The sequence below is a fragment of the Portunus trituberculatus genome, chromosome 35, assembly GCF_017591435.1.
Source record: "Portunus trituberculatus isolate SZX2019 chromosome 35, ASM1759143v1, whole genome shotgun sequence".
NCBI classification, from domain to species: Eukaryota; Metazoa; Arthropoda; class Malacostraca; order Decapoda; family Portunidae; genus Portunus; species Portunus trituberculatus.
The window spans coordinates 1,580,104-1,602,092 of record NC_059289.1 but is presented as its reverse complement, the minus strand read 5'-3'; the positions used below and the strand labels follow the sequence as shown (position 1 = coordinate 1,602,092).

At 34.8% G+C, this 21,989-nt stretch overlaps 1 protein-coding gene across 7 annotated transcripts in view; it reads left to right on the top strand.

Moving 5' to 3' along the window:
* Window positions 1-207: 207 nt before the first annotated feature.
* The window catches only part of LOC123513063 (arfaptin-2-like), a 26,985-nt gene continuing 5,203 nt past the window's right edge, over window positions 208-21,989 (top strand). The window contains exons 1-8 of one of the 7 annotated variants that reach the window (XM_045269894.1): window positions 208-351; window positions 2,487-2,756; window positions 3,052-3,273; window positions 5,548-5,693; window positions 6,071-6,246; window positions 6,355-6,529; window positions 7,778-7,926; window positions 19,387-20,798. In XM_045269894.1, coding sequence (XP_045125829.1) covers window positions 2,501-2,756; window positions 3,052-3,273; window positions 5,548-5,693; window positions 6,071-6,246; window positions 6,355-6,529; window positions 7,778-7,926; window positions 19,387-19,444 — 1,182 coding nt within the window. In that variant the 5' untranslated portion in view covers window positions 208-351; window positions 2,487-2,500 and the 3' untranslated portion in view covers window positions 19,445-20,798. Of the gene's footprint in view, window positions 420-475; window positions 600-671; window positions 707-2,067; window positions 2,287-2,486; window positions 2,757-3,051; window positions 3,274-5,547; window positions 5,694-6,070; window positions 6,247-6,354; window positions 6,530-7,777; window positions 7,927-19,386; window positions 20,799-21,774; window positions 21,810-21,989 lie in introns of those variants that run through there. The other 6 variants (XM_045269895.1, XM_045269896.1, XM_045269897.1 and 3 more) reach the window with 6 other exon arrangements.

The following is a 21,989-nucleotide window of genomic DNA, read 5'->3' as shown; positions in this document are numbered from 1 at the left end:
GAAAACTGTATTTTTACAATTGTCACTTAACGAAAGCAAATAACCAGACAATAATCCTTGACTAGGACACAAATGTGGATAGGTGTGCTGTAGTACGGTGGTCAGCAAGTCTTCACTCTACCCATATTATTTAGCCATATGAACAAACATTACACGAAATCAAACAATAGACATTTTATAAGTGAAATTTTATCTTCCTTTCTGGACACCACAGTAAATGAAATAAGGAAGGTGTTGTTTGGCAATGGCTAGTGGCACCCCGCGCGGTGACGTCAGCAGCAGACAGCCTGTGTTGTGATGGTGGTTGACAGGTGGCGAAATTGCTCTATTTTTTATGACCTACAGCTTTAGGTGAGCAATTATCACCCTGAAAAGTCCCATATCTATTTCTTACACCCTGCATTATCCTGGAGTGCGAGGTAGGGTGGTTCTGAAGGGTTATTAACATTGTATGGAGGTGGTGGTCTGTGTGAAGGTGTGTAGTGTTATTAAGCTGCTCAGGTTGTTTGCCTCGTTGAAGTTGTTTCGTGCCGTCGTATGCTGTAGAGAGTGTAGCATAGATAACAGGCTGGTAAGGGGAGGCGCCGTGCAGTCACCAGGTAAGTATGAGTACGAAACAAGTGTGTACGGTAATCTCGTTATCTGGTCTTCCCTCTCTTATCAGTGAAGCCGGATGCCGTTACTCGTGTGGTCATATTAAACTCAGGTACTCCGGCATCCTGTATTACTTTGGAAGTTATACATTTAGCTACTTGACTCATTGCAGGAGTGAGAGAATGGGCGGGCAAATTAGAGTGAGAAGCATGAGGAATTGAGTCAGCACTGTTATGGGTCACCAAAGGTCATAGCTACAGTGCTATCTTGTTTCCAGACACTAGTGATGCTATATGTGGTCCATCTCAATGCTACAGTCACATTGGTCATAATCCTGATTCCCTATTGTTTTGTCCCTCCCTTGGCTGACACCCATTGGGACTGTCACATAAATTGTGTGCAAGTAACTGTATGCAACCTTATATAACCTTATTCTGCTTGTAGTTTTTATTAGCATATTTATTATTTATATAGTTTCATAAGTATCCTCATTTTTTTCCAATATGGAGTTAGTCACCATGAGTTTTGTACTTTTTACAGTTATAGATGATCTTTTTTCTAACACTCACTCTTCCTGTGTCTTCCTCTACACACACTGCATCAAGACAGGCTTATTTGGACTGTGATTCATTCAGCCCAGGCTAATTCAGACCCTCTAGTATTCTATTCGGCACTTGACTCTGGGTTATTTTGCCTTCGTAATCAGTGACTACACAGTAACACGTTCAACGAGTCATTGTTCCCAAGCCAACACTCACTCACAATGCTTCAGCATTGGCATTCAGTGATCTATTTGGACATGACATTTCACAGGATAATTCTCAGTCCAAAACAGCCAAAGATGTGGTCCAATTCTGGTCCAGATAAGCCTATATATCATTGAATATATCTTAGGTCCTTATCACAGACTTCTTAAATGTGTCATTATACTGCACCATCAATATAAGTTACTCAGTATGCTATTTAATGTAGATACCTGGTTAATGTCCTGACTAGTTTAGAGGATCATAAAGTACTAAAAGCAGGATGAACAAGTCATGAGGGACCATTGACAGAGATTGAATCTCTAACAAGACACTCTGGTACATGCAAAAACTTCTTGACAATATGTTGCCATGGTAAAACATAGGTACATGAAATACATCTGAATTTATACTTGTGTTAGAAAGATGTCAAAAAGAAAACTGTCAGCAGGGCATTAACCTGTCAATAATTGTTATCCTCCTTACAGTGTCTAGAGTCTGCATAGAATTATCATCAGCTCCTTTTATCAAGATAATACTTCCTTGGCTATCTTTGATGTTGCCAGCTACTCTTAGTGATATTTTACTCAGGCTCTCTTATTCTTCTATAAGTATTGTCATGATGTAACTTGTATAAATCATACTATGTTTGTGGCAGTAATATTGGGTATGCTGAGATTTCCACATGATGGCAGATTAGTAGAGAAGCATTTAGAAAATACATGGCATTCACTGATTCAACTGACTAAGTTAAATTTTGAAGGTGATCTTGTCACTCTGCTGAGCACCAGCATGTGTTTGTCTGAACTTTTGCCCTGAAGAGATAGCATCACATAAACGAGCAAATCACTAGTATAATAGCAAAAGTAGAGACTGAAGATTTGAAAATATTAATTTATTGCTTGTTATTGTGAAAGAGAATCATCAAATTTTGCAATGGATATATTTGGTAAGTAGTGTTAAGGTTCATCATGGAGTCACCAGTTTCAGTTCATACTTTAAGGAAAATGGTATTTCTTATGTGCCTTTATTGAAAGAAATGTCACTTAGTATTCTTTATAACTTATATTATAAAAGGCTGAAGAGAAAGAGAAGAAGCTTATCTGCAAGATGTTATCCTTTGGTAGTAAGATCTAAATTCCCTCACAGAGTTCACCCAAAAGATGGACGGAGATCTTAGTGAGGGAGGGATGCAAACTGTGGCTCTGGGTGATGGTGCCACCAGTGGAGAGGGTCACCAGTCTGCTCCTTCAGACCCAGCACTTCCTTGGCCTGGACCCAACTCAGCTATGCCAGCACAGTCAGCAGCCCCTCCTTCACAGCCCATCCCAGCATCCCAGGCTCGTCCCACATCCCTCCCACAGTACCCACACAATCCTGGGTCTGCCTATACCTCACCAAATAGTGCCAATAGTCCTGGTAGGTCTTGTTCTAGATGTCCTAGTATTGTATTTTTACTTTGTCTCCTTAATTTGTGCTATTGTGTGACTTAATTTTATCTACTTTTTTTTTATATATATAAGGCATAAATTCAGTTAAATCAGTCCATTGGTATAGCTAGAGGTAAAAAATATTGGTTTTATTTGGTATGGCTATGATTGAAATATTCCTGACTTGAATTAGGTTTTAATTAATGATTGCATGAGGTTTGAAAAGCTATTTATTTCTTTTAAAATGTTTCTGAGGTTCAGTCCCTATGTAAGGAATATTTCAGAGTACGGCAATAAGTGGGACTGTTATATCTCGCCGTTTCCAGCCATGTCGCCAGTACCGCTGGCCACGCCAACTAGCCCTGGCACTGAAAACGGAGCTGCGATAGTACGCTCGGGTTCAAGCAAAATGGAAACCATAAAAACTTGGTCCATATCCACCTACAAATGTACCAAGCAACTTCTGTCAGAGAAATTGGGGAAGTCTTCTCGCACTGTAGATGCAGGTTAGTATACCATGGATACACACCAGCTTTGTAGGCAACTGTCGGGCAGTGAGTCTTCTGAGGCTGATAGTAGTTGTATATTAAAGTGCATCATATATATATATATATATATATATATATATATATATATATATATATATATATATATATATATATATATATATATATATATATATATTGACTAGTGTTAATGCTAAATGTTTAATTGTTATACAGTAAGATTTTGATCATTCTTGTTGACTGTGGTCTACAAATTTGTAAATTTAAGTTATGAAATTGCCAAGGTGAGTTTTTCATCCTTTGATCCATATCTGTAGTATTAATGATTTATTAAATACCATAGAAAAGTGTTTATAATGTTATTTGATAGAGTAAGAAGCATTCTCTCTCTCTCTCTCTCTCTCTCTCTCTCTCTCTCTCTCTCTCTCTCTCTCTCTCTCTCTCTCTCTCTTTCTTTCTTTCACTCAGTATTTTGTGTAGTATATATTGTTTGAAATTAGAAAGATACTTACTTGTTACTTGTTACTTGGGGTGTTTGTTCAAGGGTCCGCTCCACTGTGAGGCAGCGCTCAGCAGAGCCTCCCTCAAAAGCAACTACCATCTATAATTGTCTTTGTTTTCCATGCCAGTAAAATAGTAAACTTCCTTGAACAAATATGTCTTCAATTTCTTTTTGAAGATATCGATCCTGGCACAACCTTTGATATCACTTGGCAGTTTATTGTAAATCCTTGGTATGCATCTTGCAAATGCTCAGCATCCCATGTCAAGGTTATATCTTGGCTCATGTAGTCTGTATGGGTCTGCATCGTGTCTCAGCTCCATCGTAGTGTCATGGTAGAATGTTTCCAGTAAGTTCAAGTACTCAGGTTTTCTAGACTGTAATGCCTGATGAGTCATAACACTAATCTTGTACTCAATTCGTACTTTAATTGGCAGCCAATGCAGATCTATCAATATACGTGTTATCCTCTCACGAGGAGAGACGCCTGTAATCAGTCTGGCAGCTCTGTTCATGACAAGCTGTAAGTCTTTTAAGAGATACTTAGGCAGTCCATAATACAGAGAATTGCAGTAATCCAGTTTGCTTATCACATGATTATGAACCAGCATCTTCGTAGTTTTCTCATCCAAGTATTTTCTGACAAAACCTATATTTTTCAGGTGGTGTCTTGTCGTCTTAACCACCTGCCGTATTTGATCTTTCTTAGATAAATGACAGTCCAATAATACTCCCAGATCCTTCACTGTATCACGAACACCGAAACTGTTGCCATCAATACATAATGTGGACATATCAATCCTCTTTAAGTCCTTATTCTTACCCACTATCAAACATTCAGTCTTGTTTTGATTAAGTTTCAACTGCTTGGATTCCATCCATCTACCAACATCATCCATAATAAGTTTTATCTTTCATTCAGCATTATCTACATTGTTCAAGGTCATGTAAAACTGTGTGTCATCAGCAAACAGTTTGAAGTCAATGTCATGTTTTCTTAGTATGTGTGATAGTTCAATAGTATATATGTTACACCCCGTTTGTGAAATTGCCCATTTCATGAAATGGGCAAACCCAATTCATGAAATGAACCTAACCTAACCTAACCTAACCTAACCTAACCTATCCTAACCTAACCTAACCCAATTCATGAAATGTGCAATGAAGAGGCCATTTCATCAAATGGTTAGGTTAAGTTAGGTTAGGTTAGGTTAGGTTAGGTTAGGTTAGGTTCATTTCATGAATTGGGTTTGCCCATTTCATGAAATGGGCAATTTCACAAACGGGGTGTAATATATATACAGAACAGAATAGGACCTAAAACACTGCCTTGGGGTACTCCTCTTTCTAAAATCTTCTTGTCTGAGAAAGATTTACCAACTTGAACACAGTTTTTTGCCTGTTTGCAAGATAACTTGCTAAATATGTTAGTGCATCTCCATCAATACCGACAGACCTGCAATCTAAAAGAAGCAATCTGTGAACAACTGTCAAATGCTGCACTTAAGTCTAGTAAAATTAGCAAACCACATTTTCCTTCATCCATCAGGATTATCAGATTATTGATAACTGAGCATAAAGCTGTCTCAGTCGAATAAAGTTTTCTATAAGCCAACTGATTATCCGGTAAAGCCTGCAATACTTTCAAATAATCTTCTGTGTCATAATTAATGAAAATCTATATTCAGTTATTTGTAAGAATATTTATACTACAATGAAATTTTGACACATTGTTCTGTTTTTTCTAACATTTGTTTTGTATTGCATTTCAGAATTAGAAGCCCAGATTGAGGCACTTCGTGACACACAGCGGAAATATTCACAAATATTACGATTGGCAAGGGCTTTGTCCTCTCACTTCTACCATGTTGTACAAACACAACAACAGCTGGGTGATGCTTTTGCAGATCTTGCACAGGTTAGTTGTATTATATCAAAATTATTGTAATACTGATTGAGAAATTGCTTTATGTACATTATATGCAGATATGCAGAAGAGAATAAGTGTCGAGCCTGAAGTTGTTGAATATGTTGAACACATGTAGGCAGACGGGTGTTTATTTAAATGTATTAGTGTTATATAGTGGATAGAGCTTGAGCTACATTCATGTGGTGTTCTCTCTATATTTTTCCTGTCTCTTCTTTAGTTCATGTACACTCTTCACTGGTTTTACCTCTTTTATCTCTTTCCAGATGCTTATTTTGCTATGGAGAATGCTGAACTTCTTTATATTACATGAATATCTTTCTTTTTTTAACTTTTTTTATATGTAATGCATTGTTTTCCTGTTCTAGAAATCACCTGAACTTCAGGAAGAGTTCATTTACAATGCAGAGACTCAGAGGACCCTAACCAAGAATGGTGAAACTCTTCTTGGTGCTCTCAACTTCTTTGTTTCATCTGTCAATACTCTCTGCAACAAAACTATGGAAGACACTTTGCTGACTGTCAAATTATATGAGTCTTCTAGGTAAGATATCTATCCACCATCATTAGGTACCTAGCCTTGTGGAGCATAGCATGATGGAGCAACTACGCAGTGCTTTACCTTTGTATTAATCACTGATTTGTTTTGCAGAATTGAATATGATGCCTATCGGAGTGACCTGGAAATGCTATCCCAGCAGCCTCGTTCTGAAATAAGTTCCATCAAACTTGAGGAAGCCCAACGTAACTTCAATGGACACAAGGCTCACTATGATAGGCTAAGAGCAGATGTTGCCATTAAGCTAAAATTCCTGGAAGAGAATAAGGTATGGTTATAATTGTTGTGACATCTATCACTGTAGACTGATGAAAGAAGACTTGTAACAAGCACAAACAAAAAAGCTGATAGTGAGTTGATATTTGAAGTGATACATTGGAGAGAGAGGGAGAGATAGATGGGAGTGACATCCATGGAGTCAAACCAAAGCAATGTTTGTAAGAATTTTATGCTTTTGAGTTTTATGTGAATATAAAGGATGAATATGACGTGTGAAGTTGAAAAATCAGGTAGCTTCTTTATTGATGTGGATGGCAAGCAATGGCATTAGCACTGAAATGCTTGAGAACATTTCATGTATCCATGGCATTAATGCCATAGTCATTAAAAAAAGTTCTAAAATGTGAGAAAAATTATTGCTTTATTTACAAAACTGTAAAATTCCCTGTGCTGGTGGGTATAGCCTGCTGTACTCCATTTACCTGAAGAAACATATATTCCTTTAACAATGCACAGCTTTGATTGATGAATACATATTTGCATGTGTAATTTCTCATCATGTCCAAGACACGCACAAGTGAAATTAACATAGTGAGTGTGCTTGAGTGCTGCAAATGAAGGCCCAGTAGTAAGGAATTATGTCAGCAAACTGACCTAAATCAAGTTTCAAAACACTGCCTGATGTCTCATGTTCTTTAAAAGCCTTAAACATGGAGACCAATCAGTGTATTATAACTTGTGACTATTTTTGTTTATGAAAGCAATGGTGAACTTGTGTTGCATTATAACAGTGATTTCTTCCACAATGCCAATATTATGTTGACCACATATGCAACTTACCACAATTGTGTTGAGATAAGCCAAGTGTAGGTGTTGTATAGATGCTTTGTCATACTTATTCCCCATTTATGGAGGTTGTCAACCATGTTGATAAATCATTCAGTTGGTTTAACCGAGATTCAAGATGCTCCTAAGAGATGGTAGTTTGAAATATCTGAACATATTATGCACTGACATGGTTTTGTGAACAAGATGTAGTAGTTTTTTAGTTTCTGAACACATTATGTATTAACATAGTTTTGTGAACAATGAAAAATTTAATTATGTGATTAGATATTTTTCTTTACTTTTGTTCATTTTTTTTATTGATTGTTTCTTGGATATTGCTTTCTTTTAAGAAATATGGCATAAAGAGTTCATGAAAAGATTAGCATTTTTTTTTTTTTTTACATTCTTGATCATTATTAGATATAACTAACTTTACAGCATGAGTGATTTAATCAAAAATTCTTTCCAGGTGAAAGTCATGCACAAACAGCTGCTCCTGTTTCATAATGCTGTGTCTGCCTACTTTAGTGGCAACCAGACAGCCCTGGAAGCCACCCTCAAGCAGTTTAATATCAAGCTGCGCAGTCCCAACACCGCACCCCCGTCATGGTTGGAGCAGTGAGTTATGCAGGCTGTCTCATGACTTATTACTTTGCTCACTCACTAAGGATCTGAGGGCTTCTCTTTTTTATTCTTGGCATCTCTTCATATAAAGCACTGTTTGCTTTTGCATCTTGGTAATTTTTATGATAATGGGTTATTTGGTTTTGTGCTTTGGAATTGCCTAGTCCATCTCTGAAATGAAGGGGAATTACTTCATGTGTGCTTTTAAAACATAATATTAATGCTTTGGAAAACCCTAACTGATTTACAGTTTGCAGGTAACTTTAGAAATGAAGACATACATTGCAGAAATAAAATAAAGTAGTCATTTGTATTTTTGGAATGTCATAATTTATCATTCTTTTAAATGACAACCTGTTACTTGACCATTAAAGGTAACGTCAAGAAATCAGCATTACTTGGAGAACTAGGAAAGTCTTAGATTGTTCATACTGACATGTCTGCAGCATAAAGAATAGTTGACTGAGGGCTGTTCTTGTGATCCTGGTATGCTGTCAGGGTTGGCAAGAAATCCCTGATTTGTTAGGATTCTTCAAGGTGGTGTTTTCTCCTTCATATCAAAGGCCCTGAATGAAATGTCATGTATTGTTTGGGACTATTAACATATTGCTTTGATGAAATTTCTCTGATATTCGCTGCAATAGCTTTTTCAGTTTCTTGTATTGTTTTGCCACAAGCCACTGGATGCCCAACTGGATGGAAAAGCTAAAATTCAGTGATTTCAGTTTTGCTGGAGATGTTACAAAACAGTGACTGACTGATCCAATTCCCTTGGAATTCATCATATTGATAAGTTTGAATCTGCTTGTATATACGTAATGAATGGCACATATTCTTGTTGCAGCAATATGTTTTGTCTTGCACCAAGTTGTTGCTCTCAGATTACAATGCTGAAAGATGCACCTGCCTAGCACGCTTCTAATGCCACTCACACCCTGGCCTGGCGTGACTACATGTTCATAGACAGTAATTTTCAAGCCACAGAATAATCATCCACTTGATTTTTAAATGAAAATATGTGGAATTATTAACTCTGAACCAGTTCCCTAAAATTATACTTCATACTTAATAGGCATGTTGTGGCTTGTTACATTGTGATTCAACTTACTCATATTTTTTTTTGTATACTTCATTAGCATTGTGTGTAAATATAGATCACAAGGCATACATAGGTCATTAAATACCACACCAGTAACATCTGTAAATGCAGAGTTGAAATATATACTGAAGTGAAATAAAGTGAGTAAGAATAGACATAAAAGCACCCAAAATACCTGAGCTAGAAAGAAAAAAAAAAAGGTACTTTATAGATATTGCTTTGAGCCCAGGTAATATTCTTCAGGCATATAAGCAGAACACCTATAATGATGTCATGTTCCTCCTAGCTCACCCCTGCCTTACAGACACCATTTAATGATTTCATGCATCTGTAGATGCCTCACATACAAGAATATTACTTCAAAAATAGTTGTCATTCAAAGAATTTGTCAAACACAGAACAATATCTCAGTGAAAATTGTTTTCTCGTTTAGTTTTTAAGCAGCATGGGGAGATGGGAAATATTAACAGCATGCTTGACATTGATCTTCAGTAATGCAAAGAACTTTTTATTTGAATTGAAAGCAACAGAGTGAAGTATCTCATTACTCAGTGTTATTACAGTAGTTACAGTAATGGAAGTGTTAAAAGCATAATTTTCTGTAAGGATAAAATATTTAGAAAAATACAATTGTGGTGCTGGCAACTGTCATTGAATCAGCTGCATGAAGCTGGAGAGACATTCAGGCTAGCAACCTTTATAGAGTGTTTGGCTCCTATGTTTATAGTTCATTATACATAATTGCTTAAAGTTAGAAACATTTATGTTCTGAGAAAATATTTTTTAGAATAGATATTGCTTTATTTAAATAAGTTTTATGGTGACTTCATTGTTTCAGCACTCAACATCTACAAGTTTATAGCACTACATACTGAGTGGCAATAAATGCTGCTTGATTGAATTTTACATAAAATTCATATGTTATGGTATTTCTTGCCAGTCCTGGAACTTGGATGCTATTGCAAATTTGAGTGCATTTGGTGCAAAATTTTTATTAGTCATAAAATAGTTTCAACTTAGCTGACTGACTGGGTGCAAAACTTTCATAGTTATCATGAAATATATCAAACTTATGTGACTAGTATGATGGTGAATGATCAGGTATATTATGCAATACCCAAATTCTCTAGCACGGTGCCTCAAATCAATATATGACCTCTTTTTTATCGCAATTTTAAAGGGGTTGGCTTTTACAGTTTGATAACTTATTTCAAATAATTTTGGGGGAGATTGTTTCATATCATATATATATATATATATATATATATATATATATATATATATATATATATATATATATATATATATATATATATACATACATACACACAGTAAGCCACCACACTTGGCGAATTAATTAGTCTCGCAAAACTACCGCCAAATGCGAATTTCGCCAAGCACAAGCTCTTTATACCATATAAATTGCCTGAAAAATGCCTCAATCAGTCTTTGGTCGTTGCCAAAGTCCCTCTTTTGACCCCTGAAATACTATCTTCCCAGCTGAAATAAGATCTTTTGCTTTCACATATTAGAACACATGTACAAAACAGACCAATAAACAATAAATAAAGCTAATAAGACATGATATAAAGGCTGTAACTCCCGTTTTTCCACCCTTTCCCCTCGTCCACTTTTGTCCTTGCGGCTACCACCATTGTCCTTACCCTCACTGATACCACCTGTTGCACTGGTAGAGGCCATGTTGGTTGTAAATCACCAGAATTCATTCCCATGCTAACAGAACAGAGGGTACTACAACAAAGTGGCTGAAGGGAACTCTCACACTGCGTTCTGATAGGTTTAGAGAGAGATCTGACGTCACCGGGGAGCCGCATGGTTCGCCATGCAGCTGCCAGGGGTTCAGCAAATTTGAATTCAAATCGCCAAGCATGCACTTGGTGGTCCATGGCCAGCTTACCGCCAAAAGTGAATTTCGCCAAGCTGAAATAGGTTTAGAGAGAGATCTGACGTCACCGGGAAGCCGCATGGTTCGCCATGCAGCTGCCAGGGGTTCAGCAAATTTGAATTCAAATCGCCAAGCATGCACTTGGTGGTCCATGGCCAGCTTACCGCCAAAAGTGAATTTCGCCAAGCTGAAATTCGCCAAGTGCAGGGGCTTACTGTATGTATGTATGTATATATATATATATATATATATATATATATATATATATATATATATATATATATATATATATATATATATATATATATATATATATATATATATATATATATATATATATATATATATATAGAGAGAGAGAGAGAGAGAGAGAGAGAGAGAGAGAGAGAGAGATATATATATATATATATATATATATATATATATATATATATATATATATATATATATATATATATATATATATATATATATATATATATATATATATATATATATATATATATATATATATATATACAGTAATACTCTGCTTAACGAACAGGATAGGGGGTGTCAAAGCTGTTTGTAGAGCGAAAATTCGTTAAGTGGACGTAATTTTCCCATAGGAAATAATAGAAATAGGGGAATGCATTCTGGGCTGGTCCCCAACATACCACATGGGTTAAGAAAATAAATAAATAAAAAAAAAAATATATATATATATATATATATATATATATATATATATATATATATATATATATATATATATATATATATACACACACACACACATTTGGCAGCATATTGGGCCACCGGTGTACCACTACTTTTATGATGTCATGTGAATCATTGGAAGTTAGAGGAGCTACGTACAAATTCTCTCACATTCTCGCATTTATGTTCACAAAACAACATTTCTATTAGCTTTTTACAAACCCTGTCCCCAAGAAAGGATTGTTTTGTAATGCATAAAGTTAAATCTTACATGGAATACCAAAAAATAAAGCAGAGATGAGATGAGCCACAGACGAAACAGGAGACTCGCGGCGACTCGGCCGCTTCTTTTTCTTCTTGTGACCCATTTAGCCTGCGTGTTGTCTTTCCTCATGATATTTGTTTCCACTCCTCTATTGCCTGCTATAATGGATATCATATCTTAGTATTCGTATACACTCATGCCATGAGGATAACCTCAACTTCGTGGCACTGAGTGATAGTGAATTAGTAATTCACTATCACTCAGTGCCACGGAGTCAAGGTTATCCTCGTGGCATGACCTTATATGAACACTAAGATATGATATCCATTATAGCAGGCAATAGAGGAGTGAAAACATAAACATCATGATGAAAGTAACACCAAGCAAAAGGGTCACAAGAAGAAGAAGAAGCGGCCGAGTGGCTGCGAGTCTCCCTCTTCATCTGTGGCTCATCTCATCTCTGCTTTATTTTTTGGTATTCCATGTAAGATTTCACTTTATGCATTACAAAACAATCCTTTCGTGGGGGCAAGGTTTGTAAAAAGCTAATAGAAATGTTGTTTTGTAAACATAAATGCATATATAAGACAGCAACACCACCTGGAGAGGTGGTGTTCCCAGCAACCTTAGAGCAACCTTGTCACCGTCCCTCCAAGCGTTCATGGATGCCATTTCACTGCAAATGGCTGCTCTGACGCTATTAAAGAATCTTGGATAGCTCCAGGAGCGCTAGAGACAGAGGCAGGGAGCCAGTCATTCACAGCTACTGCTACAGCTACTGCGTTCGGTCCCTCACCTGGCAAATTCAAACCCAGAAAATTCGCTAAAACGGATGTGGTTGTACGTTATACGGACTTTTTGGTCTAACTTTATATAGTACGTTAAACCAGAAATTCAGTAAACAAACGTTTGTTAAGCGGAGTATTACTGTACAGACAACACCTGGTTAACAAAGGGGTTACGTTCCTAAGAAACCCTTCGTTAAGCGAATTTTCGTTAAGTGAACTAATTATAACAAGTTTGACCCCTGACTTGAACTTCCATTGAGAGTAAACAAAGCAAGAGTGCATCATAGTACAGTAAAAGGTTTAATGAAAGTAAAAATTATGAAGTTAAACATTTAAGCAGTTTAATTTAAGACTAAGCCATTATAATGTACACTAATGTATGTATGTAAGTAACTTTATAATGTTGATGATCTTAAATTTATGAAGGGAGGGAGACTGGAGCAGGAAATACGCTAGCTGGCAACCTGTGGAATGTAAACAAAGGGTGCATCATTCTACCGCATACAAAACTTATGTACCACATTTCCACAAGGCTTTCCATTTTATCCATTGCAGAGTCATGAGTTCAGGTGGTTCTTTTAGCTTGCAAGGAAGATATGATCTCACCAGCCTTCTTAATAGAGTCTGCTGACTTGAAAATGGTAGACAGTAGATGGAGTCAAGCCATGGTAGCAAGCAATGCTATTAGTTTTTTCGCCTTTCTCGTGTCTGTGAATAATATCCAGCTTCACTTCGAGAGTAAGAGACTTCCTGGTCTTCTTAGCAACACTAGGCGACATTGCAGGATGTTTTGGTGGCATGTAGAGCGAGGGAAGACGAGCTGCTGCTAACGCTGTTATTGTTTTGAACTAGCAGAGTGAGTGGTGGACGTTTTGTCCACGAGAGGTGCTGGTGTATTCAAAAGCCTGTCGGCTTGGAAAAAATTACCTGGATAAAATTTTGTTAAAGCGAGTTTGGTGTTCGTTAAACGAGCAGATGGTAGTAAAATGAAACCTTCGTTGTAGCGAAATTTCGTTGTGTGAACCTTCGTTAAGCAGGAGTTGCCTATATATATATATATATATATATATATATATATATATATATATATATATATATATATATATATATATATATATGCACAGTGTAGTCTCAATACTCGAACTGAATTCGTTCCAAATGGGTGTTTGAGTATCAAATAGTTTGACTGCCAATACTTATAAATCTGGTCATTCGTTCTAGCCTCAGCAAAACCTTAAGTTTACAAAAATGTCAGTGTACTTGTACTTGTACTGTAGATTTCGCCAGACAATACTCAGCTGCAAGATCAGTAATTCATGCTCCTTTCTCATATTTATCAATAATCTCCTTTCTCTGTTCATTGGTTGTCACTACATTCTTCCTTTTATGCTTATTTCTACCACTAATAAGCCTCTCTGGTGCCAATGTAAGTTTCTAAATGAAAAACTACAAACAGAACACAGGAGAATGTTGTTCTCACCACCATGGTGGCGGGGAGGGAGAGGCCAGGGGTGGAATCTACTGAACTTCAATAACACGCTACCAATGTGTAAGTGTACCCCTTACTGAAAATGGTATCCATGAACGCATCAAATGTCAGTAGGACGTCGTTATTTCCTTACTTCTCACATCACTGATAACCATACGTCCCAAGGTGAAGTAAAGGCATCGCTGTCTCTTATGTAAGTATTGATGTGCACAAAATAACCTTTTTTTCCCCCATCCAAGCTTTATCACACAAGAAATGTGATTTTGTGATGCACATAATGAAATCTTGCCTGGAACAGCAAAAATAGATATAAAAATGAGAGGGCAAATTTGCACACGCTGCCAGCCCACCAATTGGCAAGACGAATGACCAACAGCCAGTGGCCACAATCACCACAATATTTGTGAACTTCCTTCTACTCTATTAACTGCTGCTATGGAATAAACATTCAACCATAAACCATAGCCACTCACCTAACACTCATTGCGATGTTGCTATCAGACTTGTTCATTCGCTAAGACTTTGTTATTACCAATGCGCTATCAATATATTTCGTGGATTCCACCCCACAGCAGCCTTTGTTTATAACCATGTGTGCAGACGTTCAAGTACCAGGTATTTTTTCGAGGACCAGGTCAAACCTTGCATTCAAGTATCGAAAAGTTCAACTTCCATGACGTTGAATCTTCACTATGTATATACAGTCATACCTCGCTGAACATGAAACTCGCATATACACGAATCGGTAAAATATCCTATATTTCACCAAGCACGGCTTTGAATTGCAATTGCATGATTTGGTCTCCATTTTAATCTCCCACTGGCCCTGGTGGATGAGGCAAAAGGAGGTGCTGATGATGAGGATCTTGATGATGATGAAGAGACCAAGCCTGTCTTCACCATCAAGACTCTTTGTAATTTGCTGAAAGTCATGGAAGATGCAACATCCCTCTTCACTGAAACAGATCCCATCCTGGAGAGGAGCATTAAGTTCAAGAGGGGTATTGAGGAGCTTCTTTTGCCCTAGAAGACCTTACGCCATATGGAAGCATCTGCCAGTCAGAGGCCCATCATTTCATATTTCAAGCCCTCTCCAACCAGCAAATAAACTAAAGGTACTAGTACTATAATTAAATAAAATGTGTGCTTGGTACTTCATTTATTTATTTTTATTTTTTTTCAGCCTTTTTGGTAAAAAAAAATTTTGGGGGCAGGATCTGGGAACGTAACCCCCATTTTCCCATAGGGCCTATTATTCGCCGAACATGAATCTCGCCATGCACGACGAGCTCAGGAACGTAACTGTCATGTTGGGCGAGGTATGACTGTATATATATATATATATATATATATATATATATATATATATATATATATATATATATATATATATATATACTGTCATACCTCGCCAAACACAACAGTTACGTTCCTGAGCTCGTCGTGCACGGCGAGATTCGTGTTTGGCAAATAATAGGCCCTATGGGCAAATAGGGGTTACGTTCCCAGATCCTCCCCCAAAAAAAAACTTTTTACCAAAAAGACTGAAAAAAAAACAATAGATGAAGTACCAAACACACATTTTATTTAACTACAGTACTAGTACAGTAATACTCCGCTTAACGAACAGGATAGGGGGTGTCAAAGCTGTTCATAGAGCGGAAATTCGTTAAGCGGACATAATTTTCCCATAGGAAATAATGGAAATAGGGGGGATGCGTTCTGGTCTGGTCCCCAATATATCACATGGGTAAAAAAAACAAATATATATATATATATATATATATATATATATATATATATATATATATATATATATATATATATATATATATTTCTATTAGCTCTTTGCAAACCTTGCCCCCAAGAAAGGATTGTTTTGTAATGCATAAAGTGAAATCTTACATGGAATACCAAAAAATAAAGCAGAGATGATGAGATCGGCCACAGATGGTGGAGACTCCAGTGACTTGGCCGCTTCTTCTTCATCTTGTGACCTTTTTAGCTTGGCGTGTTTTCTTTCACCACGATATTACATTTGTTTCCACTCCTCTATTGCCTGCTATAATGGATATCATATCTTAGTATCCATATACGCTAATGCCATGAGGATAACCTGGACTCCATGGCATGAGCGTATATGAATACTAAGATGTGATATCCATTATAGTAGGCAATAGAGGAGTGGAAACGAATGTAATATCGTGGTGAAGGAAAACACGCCAAGCTAAAAAGTCACAAGAAGAAAAAGAAGCGGCCAAGTCGCTGGAGTCTCCACCGTCTGTGGCCGATCTCATCATCTCTGCTTTATTTTTTGGTATTCCATGTAAGATTTCACTTTATGCATTACAAAACAATCCTTTCTTGGGAACAAGGTTTGCAAAAAGCTAATAGAAATGTTGTTTTGTAAACATATATGCATATATAAGACAGTAACACAGGACCAGCGGGAGATTCAGATGGAGACCAAATTGTGCAATTGCGAGTCAAAGTCGTGCTCGGCGAAATATGGTAAATATGGTATATTTATATATATATTCATGTATATGCAAGATATATATATATATATATATATATATATATATATATATATATATATATATATATATATAATTTATTTATTGAAACATTTGGTATTGGAGTTCTGGACATGTACTGTACACTGCTTATGTTGTTTGGTTGTAGTTATCAAGTAAAAAAATTTTTCAAATTATGCGAGGAATATGTTCCTGAAGGGATTGTGTAATTTAAAAATTGCATGAAGTGAACATGATTAATGAATTAAACTATACAGTATGTACCTTGTCTGTAGGATTGCATTCAGTTGACACTAAGTTGAAGGGTACATGTTGGCGGTACACGTGGGAACACCTGGTGACACCTGGGGCCATATTCTACATAGTTATCGTCAGGTTTCACAGCATTCCTGACCGTCACTCCACTGACCCTCTTAGGCTCACAATTTGTCAACTTTAAATATATAGCAAGAAATTGGTTCTTGATATAATTTTGTTTTATCTAAATTAATTTAAGATCATATTACAGGGATTTTTTGAATTATGCAAGGGATACATTTCTGAAGGGATTGTGTAATGTAAAAATCACATAAAGTGAACATGATTACTGAACTAATCTGTACAATACTACATACCAAGTCTGGAGCATTGCATTCAGCTGACATTAAGTTGAAGGATACAACATGTTGGCAGTATACATGTGGAACACTTGGTGACATCTGATCAGGGAACTAAACCAACCATGCAACTTGATTTTCTTGACATCGCGTTATTCTAGATAATCTGTGTTATATGAAAAATATTACTAGGTTTTTTACCTCGAGTTATTTTAAATCACGTATTCTAGACAGGCATAAATCAAGAAATCCCTGTACGTGTGAGCATTGTGTTGTAGTACTGACCTTGTTGCTGTGCATTGGTGTTATTGAGTCATTGACATCGTGATGCTGCTGCTTTTATGTCATTCTTTGTTATGTTTTATATGTAATTACTGAAATAGTGCTCTGTTTCAAAATATTGATTGTATTACATGCTGAAGCACTGTTTCGTGATGGTTTCTAATTGAATCAATGCTTAATATATGTTATAAATTGATTTTCATAGTCTCGTATGTAATTTATATATTGTATTTATTCAACAAGTCATATGCGTTGACTTTACATTAATCTATTAGCTGTATTTTATTGGTATTGATGTAGGTCTTATTTATTTGTCCTGTTTCATGATAATTTTGGAAATACTGTGTTGAAAAGAGTTATTTCAAACATTTGCAGCTAACTATACTTTTTATCCAAAATCTGTAGAAATAGTTAGTTTTGCATTTGTAAAAATAATGAGAGCATGCAACATAAGAAATGGTGACTCAATTGTCAAATGAAGCTTAGGATAAAAGCATTGCATACTTGTTTTGATCTTCTCATCTTGTCTAGTAGGTATTTATATGAAGTGTACTAGCAGCCAAATACAGTACATTGTACACACTGTAATTTCACATACATATCCTTTGCCGTGAGATACTCAGCATATATTGACAGGCATTGCATTGTTATCAGTTTACTTTATTGATTATATTACTTTGTGTGGAGTTTTTTTTTGCTGCCAACAGAGTGTATCCAGTAATTATTATAAGTTCCACAAGCACTTCATTGTCTACAATGAGCTGTAATTTCATGGAAATGTCTCCTCATTTATTACTTGAAAATTTGTACATAATACCGCCCATTTATTAGTGAGAGAATCATATTGCATCTTTCAAAATATTATTTCTCATCACGGGTATAGCAGGACAATAGATAGGTTGGTAAGATGTCTTCATTACAATCAATTGGAAGTTATACCAGGGTATGTGTGTTACCAAACATAAAGCCTTATGCAGCATATAAATTTGTCTGTTTGTTGTACATGTCTTTCCCTCAGAATGCATAAGCATGAAAAGGGAAAAAATATTTGATATATTTACTCACAGACAAATTACCATTGACTGCCTATGGCAGTTTATTGTGTGAATGGAATTGTTTACCTTGTATTTAGAAAATAACAATGTCATACATTGTAGAGTAATTTGTGCAAGAAATTTTCTGTCAACCACAGTCCACTGCTTTCCACATGTGATTATGGCAGTTTCTACACCTTTCTGCATTATTTCTATGGTAGCATATATATATATATATATATATATATATATATATATATATATATATATATATATATATATATATATATATATATATATATATATATATATATATATATATATATATATATATATATATATATATATATATATATATATATATATATATATATATATATATATATATATATATATATATATATATATATATATATATATATATATATATATATATATATATATATATATATATATATATATATATATATATATATATATATATATATATATATATATATATATATATATATATATATATATATATATATATATATATATATATATATATATATATATATACATATATATAAGTATATGTACATATACAAGTAGATTAGATTTCTATATTGTACATTAGATGGCACATAATTATGTACTTTGGTTTGGTTTGGTAAGCTACTTTTTAGTCTTTTTTATTCCTTCTGTTGTTGTTGTTTTGTTTTTTTTTTTTTTTTTATTTTTTTGTTCTCTAGTTCAGTGTTTTTATTTCCTTTTCAGATCTGTGCCAGAGACGTTTCAAACTATATTTGGTTCCCTAAGCTCCCCAACCAAGTAATGTAAAGCCTACAGTCAGCTCAGTAGCAGATCAGCAGTGTTCTTGCCATATGATCTTACAGTGCTTTTATACCTGCTTTACACGTCTAGATTTATACATATGGCATATTTTCAGGTGCCCTTAAAGACTTATTATATATATCTGAAGACAGTGATAAGGTGGTTACCTCTTTTTGCTTTGGCATATATGTGGCCAAAGCTTGTCTCGTGTTAAGTGTGTATTGAGTATTGCTTTTATCAGTGGGCATTCTAGAATAACCTATAAAGAAGAAAGAAACGTGGTGTTGCCTGGCTGGCTCCAGTGTTGGTGTCAAACTGAGCATCACACTGAGATTACTTGTTGAATTATGTCCATTTGTATTTGTACAGATCACTCAAACTAAGAACAAGGTGCACCAGAAACCCATATTCTGGAGTTAAACATACAAAGTTCCAAGAAATTTGAAAGAGAATTCACCCAAACTTTAAATAGATGCATTGTATGAGTTCAATAATGACTCAGCTTTGCAGGAAATATTGTGGCTCTGAATAATTTTCTAGAAATAATTGAAAATTCAGGTGCATATTATCTTAAGCTTTAGACAAATAGCAGTTGTAATAATTTTTTTTCTTTTTTGTGTTGTTACATTGTTATTTTATAACTTAATGGTACTAAAGAATATCTATTGTTTAAAGTTTCTTTTTTCAATAATCACATCATCCAATATTATTATGTAATGTCACCAACCAGCTTTTAATTTCACTTATTTATCATGAAAACATGAAATTCATCAAGCACTGTCACCGTATATTTCGTAGTTATTGTTTCATGATTTGCATGATGCTCCAAGGAATCATTTTATTCATAGTTTTGAGATTATTCTGGCCCTTATTACACCAATATGTTTGTGATGTCGGAATGAAATATATTGCCATGTTAACATGGTTCAACATTGTGTATGATTTACATTATGAGACGAGGACAATGATAATCAAGTGCTACAATGTGTACTCAGAATAAAGGAGTATAAAGTGATATCATAACAGAAATATGTATGTTGAGATTTACACGTTCATAGATTATCAAAATGAGAATTTTCCATTTTTAAACTGTTTTCCCAAGGAACCAAGTAAGAAACATGTAATTTATTATATATATTATATTTCAGTGAGATCAGTCAGTTGCTTGTGCATTAGAGCCTCCATGTGTACCATCTCTGATGTAAAGAAAATAGTTACAGTAAGATAAGAACAACTCAGAATTTTAGAATACATACGCCAAAATGCAAGATACATGGAGGGCATCAATGTAAATCAAAAGTATGTGGCATATATGCTGTGGCTTGGCTTTCAAAATAATAGAAGAAACAATTCACCATTGAAAGATTTTATTTTTCAACTGTCCCAATGCTATGATGCTGTGACGTAATCAGTGCAAGACAGACAGAAAAGTATTTTGGGGTGCTTTGTGTGGATTAAGCAAGGAGGTGGAACAAAAGATTACTTCATATAATTGATCACCATAATTAGAATTTTGGAACTCTATATTTGAGTTTCAAGGTTGTGTTGTACTAAGACAGAACATTGAGTACCTTGCAGGACTGGTAGTGATTGGCATGTGATTGGCTGTACCTCTTGGCTATGTATTGATTACTTACTTCCAAACAGTTATATTTAAGTATAGTATTTATTGGCTTTGAAGCGTAAGCTATTTGTTCAAATTAATTCAGTGTGTTAACTTGAGCATTCTAAAGGTTTGCTTGCATGTGCATGGTTGTGTGCCAGTGTTTTCTAAATGATGTGATGTGAAACTTTGTTATTTGCATATACGTAAACAACAATAACACATGTTGAGATACAAAGATGTAATACACACATTTAATGTACAGTATATATATATATATATATATATATATATATATATATATATATATATATATATATATATATATATATATATATATATATATGTGTGTGTGTGTGTATATATATATATATATATATATATATATATATATATATATATATATATATATATATATATATATATATATATATATATGTGTGTGTGTGTGTGTGTGTGTGTATATATATATATATATATATATATATATATATATATATATATATATATATATATATATATATATATATATATATATATATATATATATATATATATATATATATATATACACACACACACACACACACACACACACACACACACACACACACACACACTTTATAATGTGAGATAATGTATATTGATATCCATTTACTTTTTTTTTTTTTTTTTTTTTTTTTTTCATGTGCTTTCCCTTTTGTCTTACATTTTTGTTTTTCCTACAGGGGTGAATACTAGCAGTTGTCTGAGATGATTTGAAGTAAGCGAATCTGTTTACTCATAAGTATGAGAGTGCTTGCTTTTACCAACAAGGAAAGAATATTTCTTATGTGCTTTAATGTGATCTTTAAAATGTCAAGCATCATGTGAGATGATATGTGAAGCTTATTTTATGTATTGAATTCATATTTTCTATCATATTACATATAGTGGTTTGTGC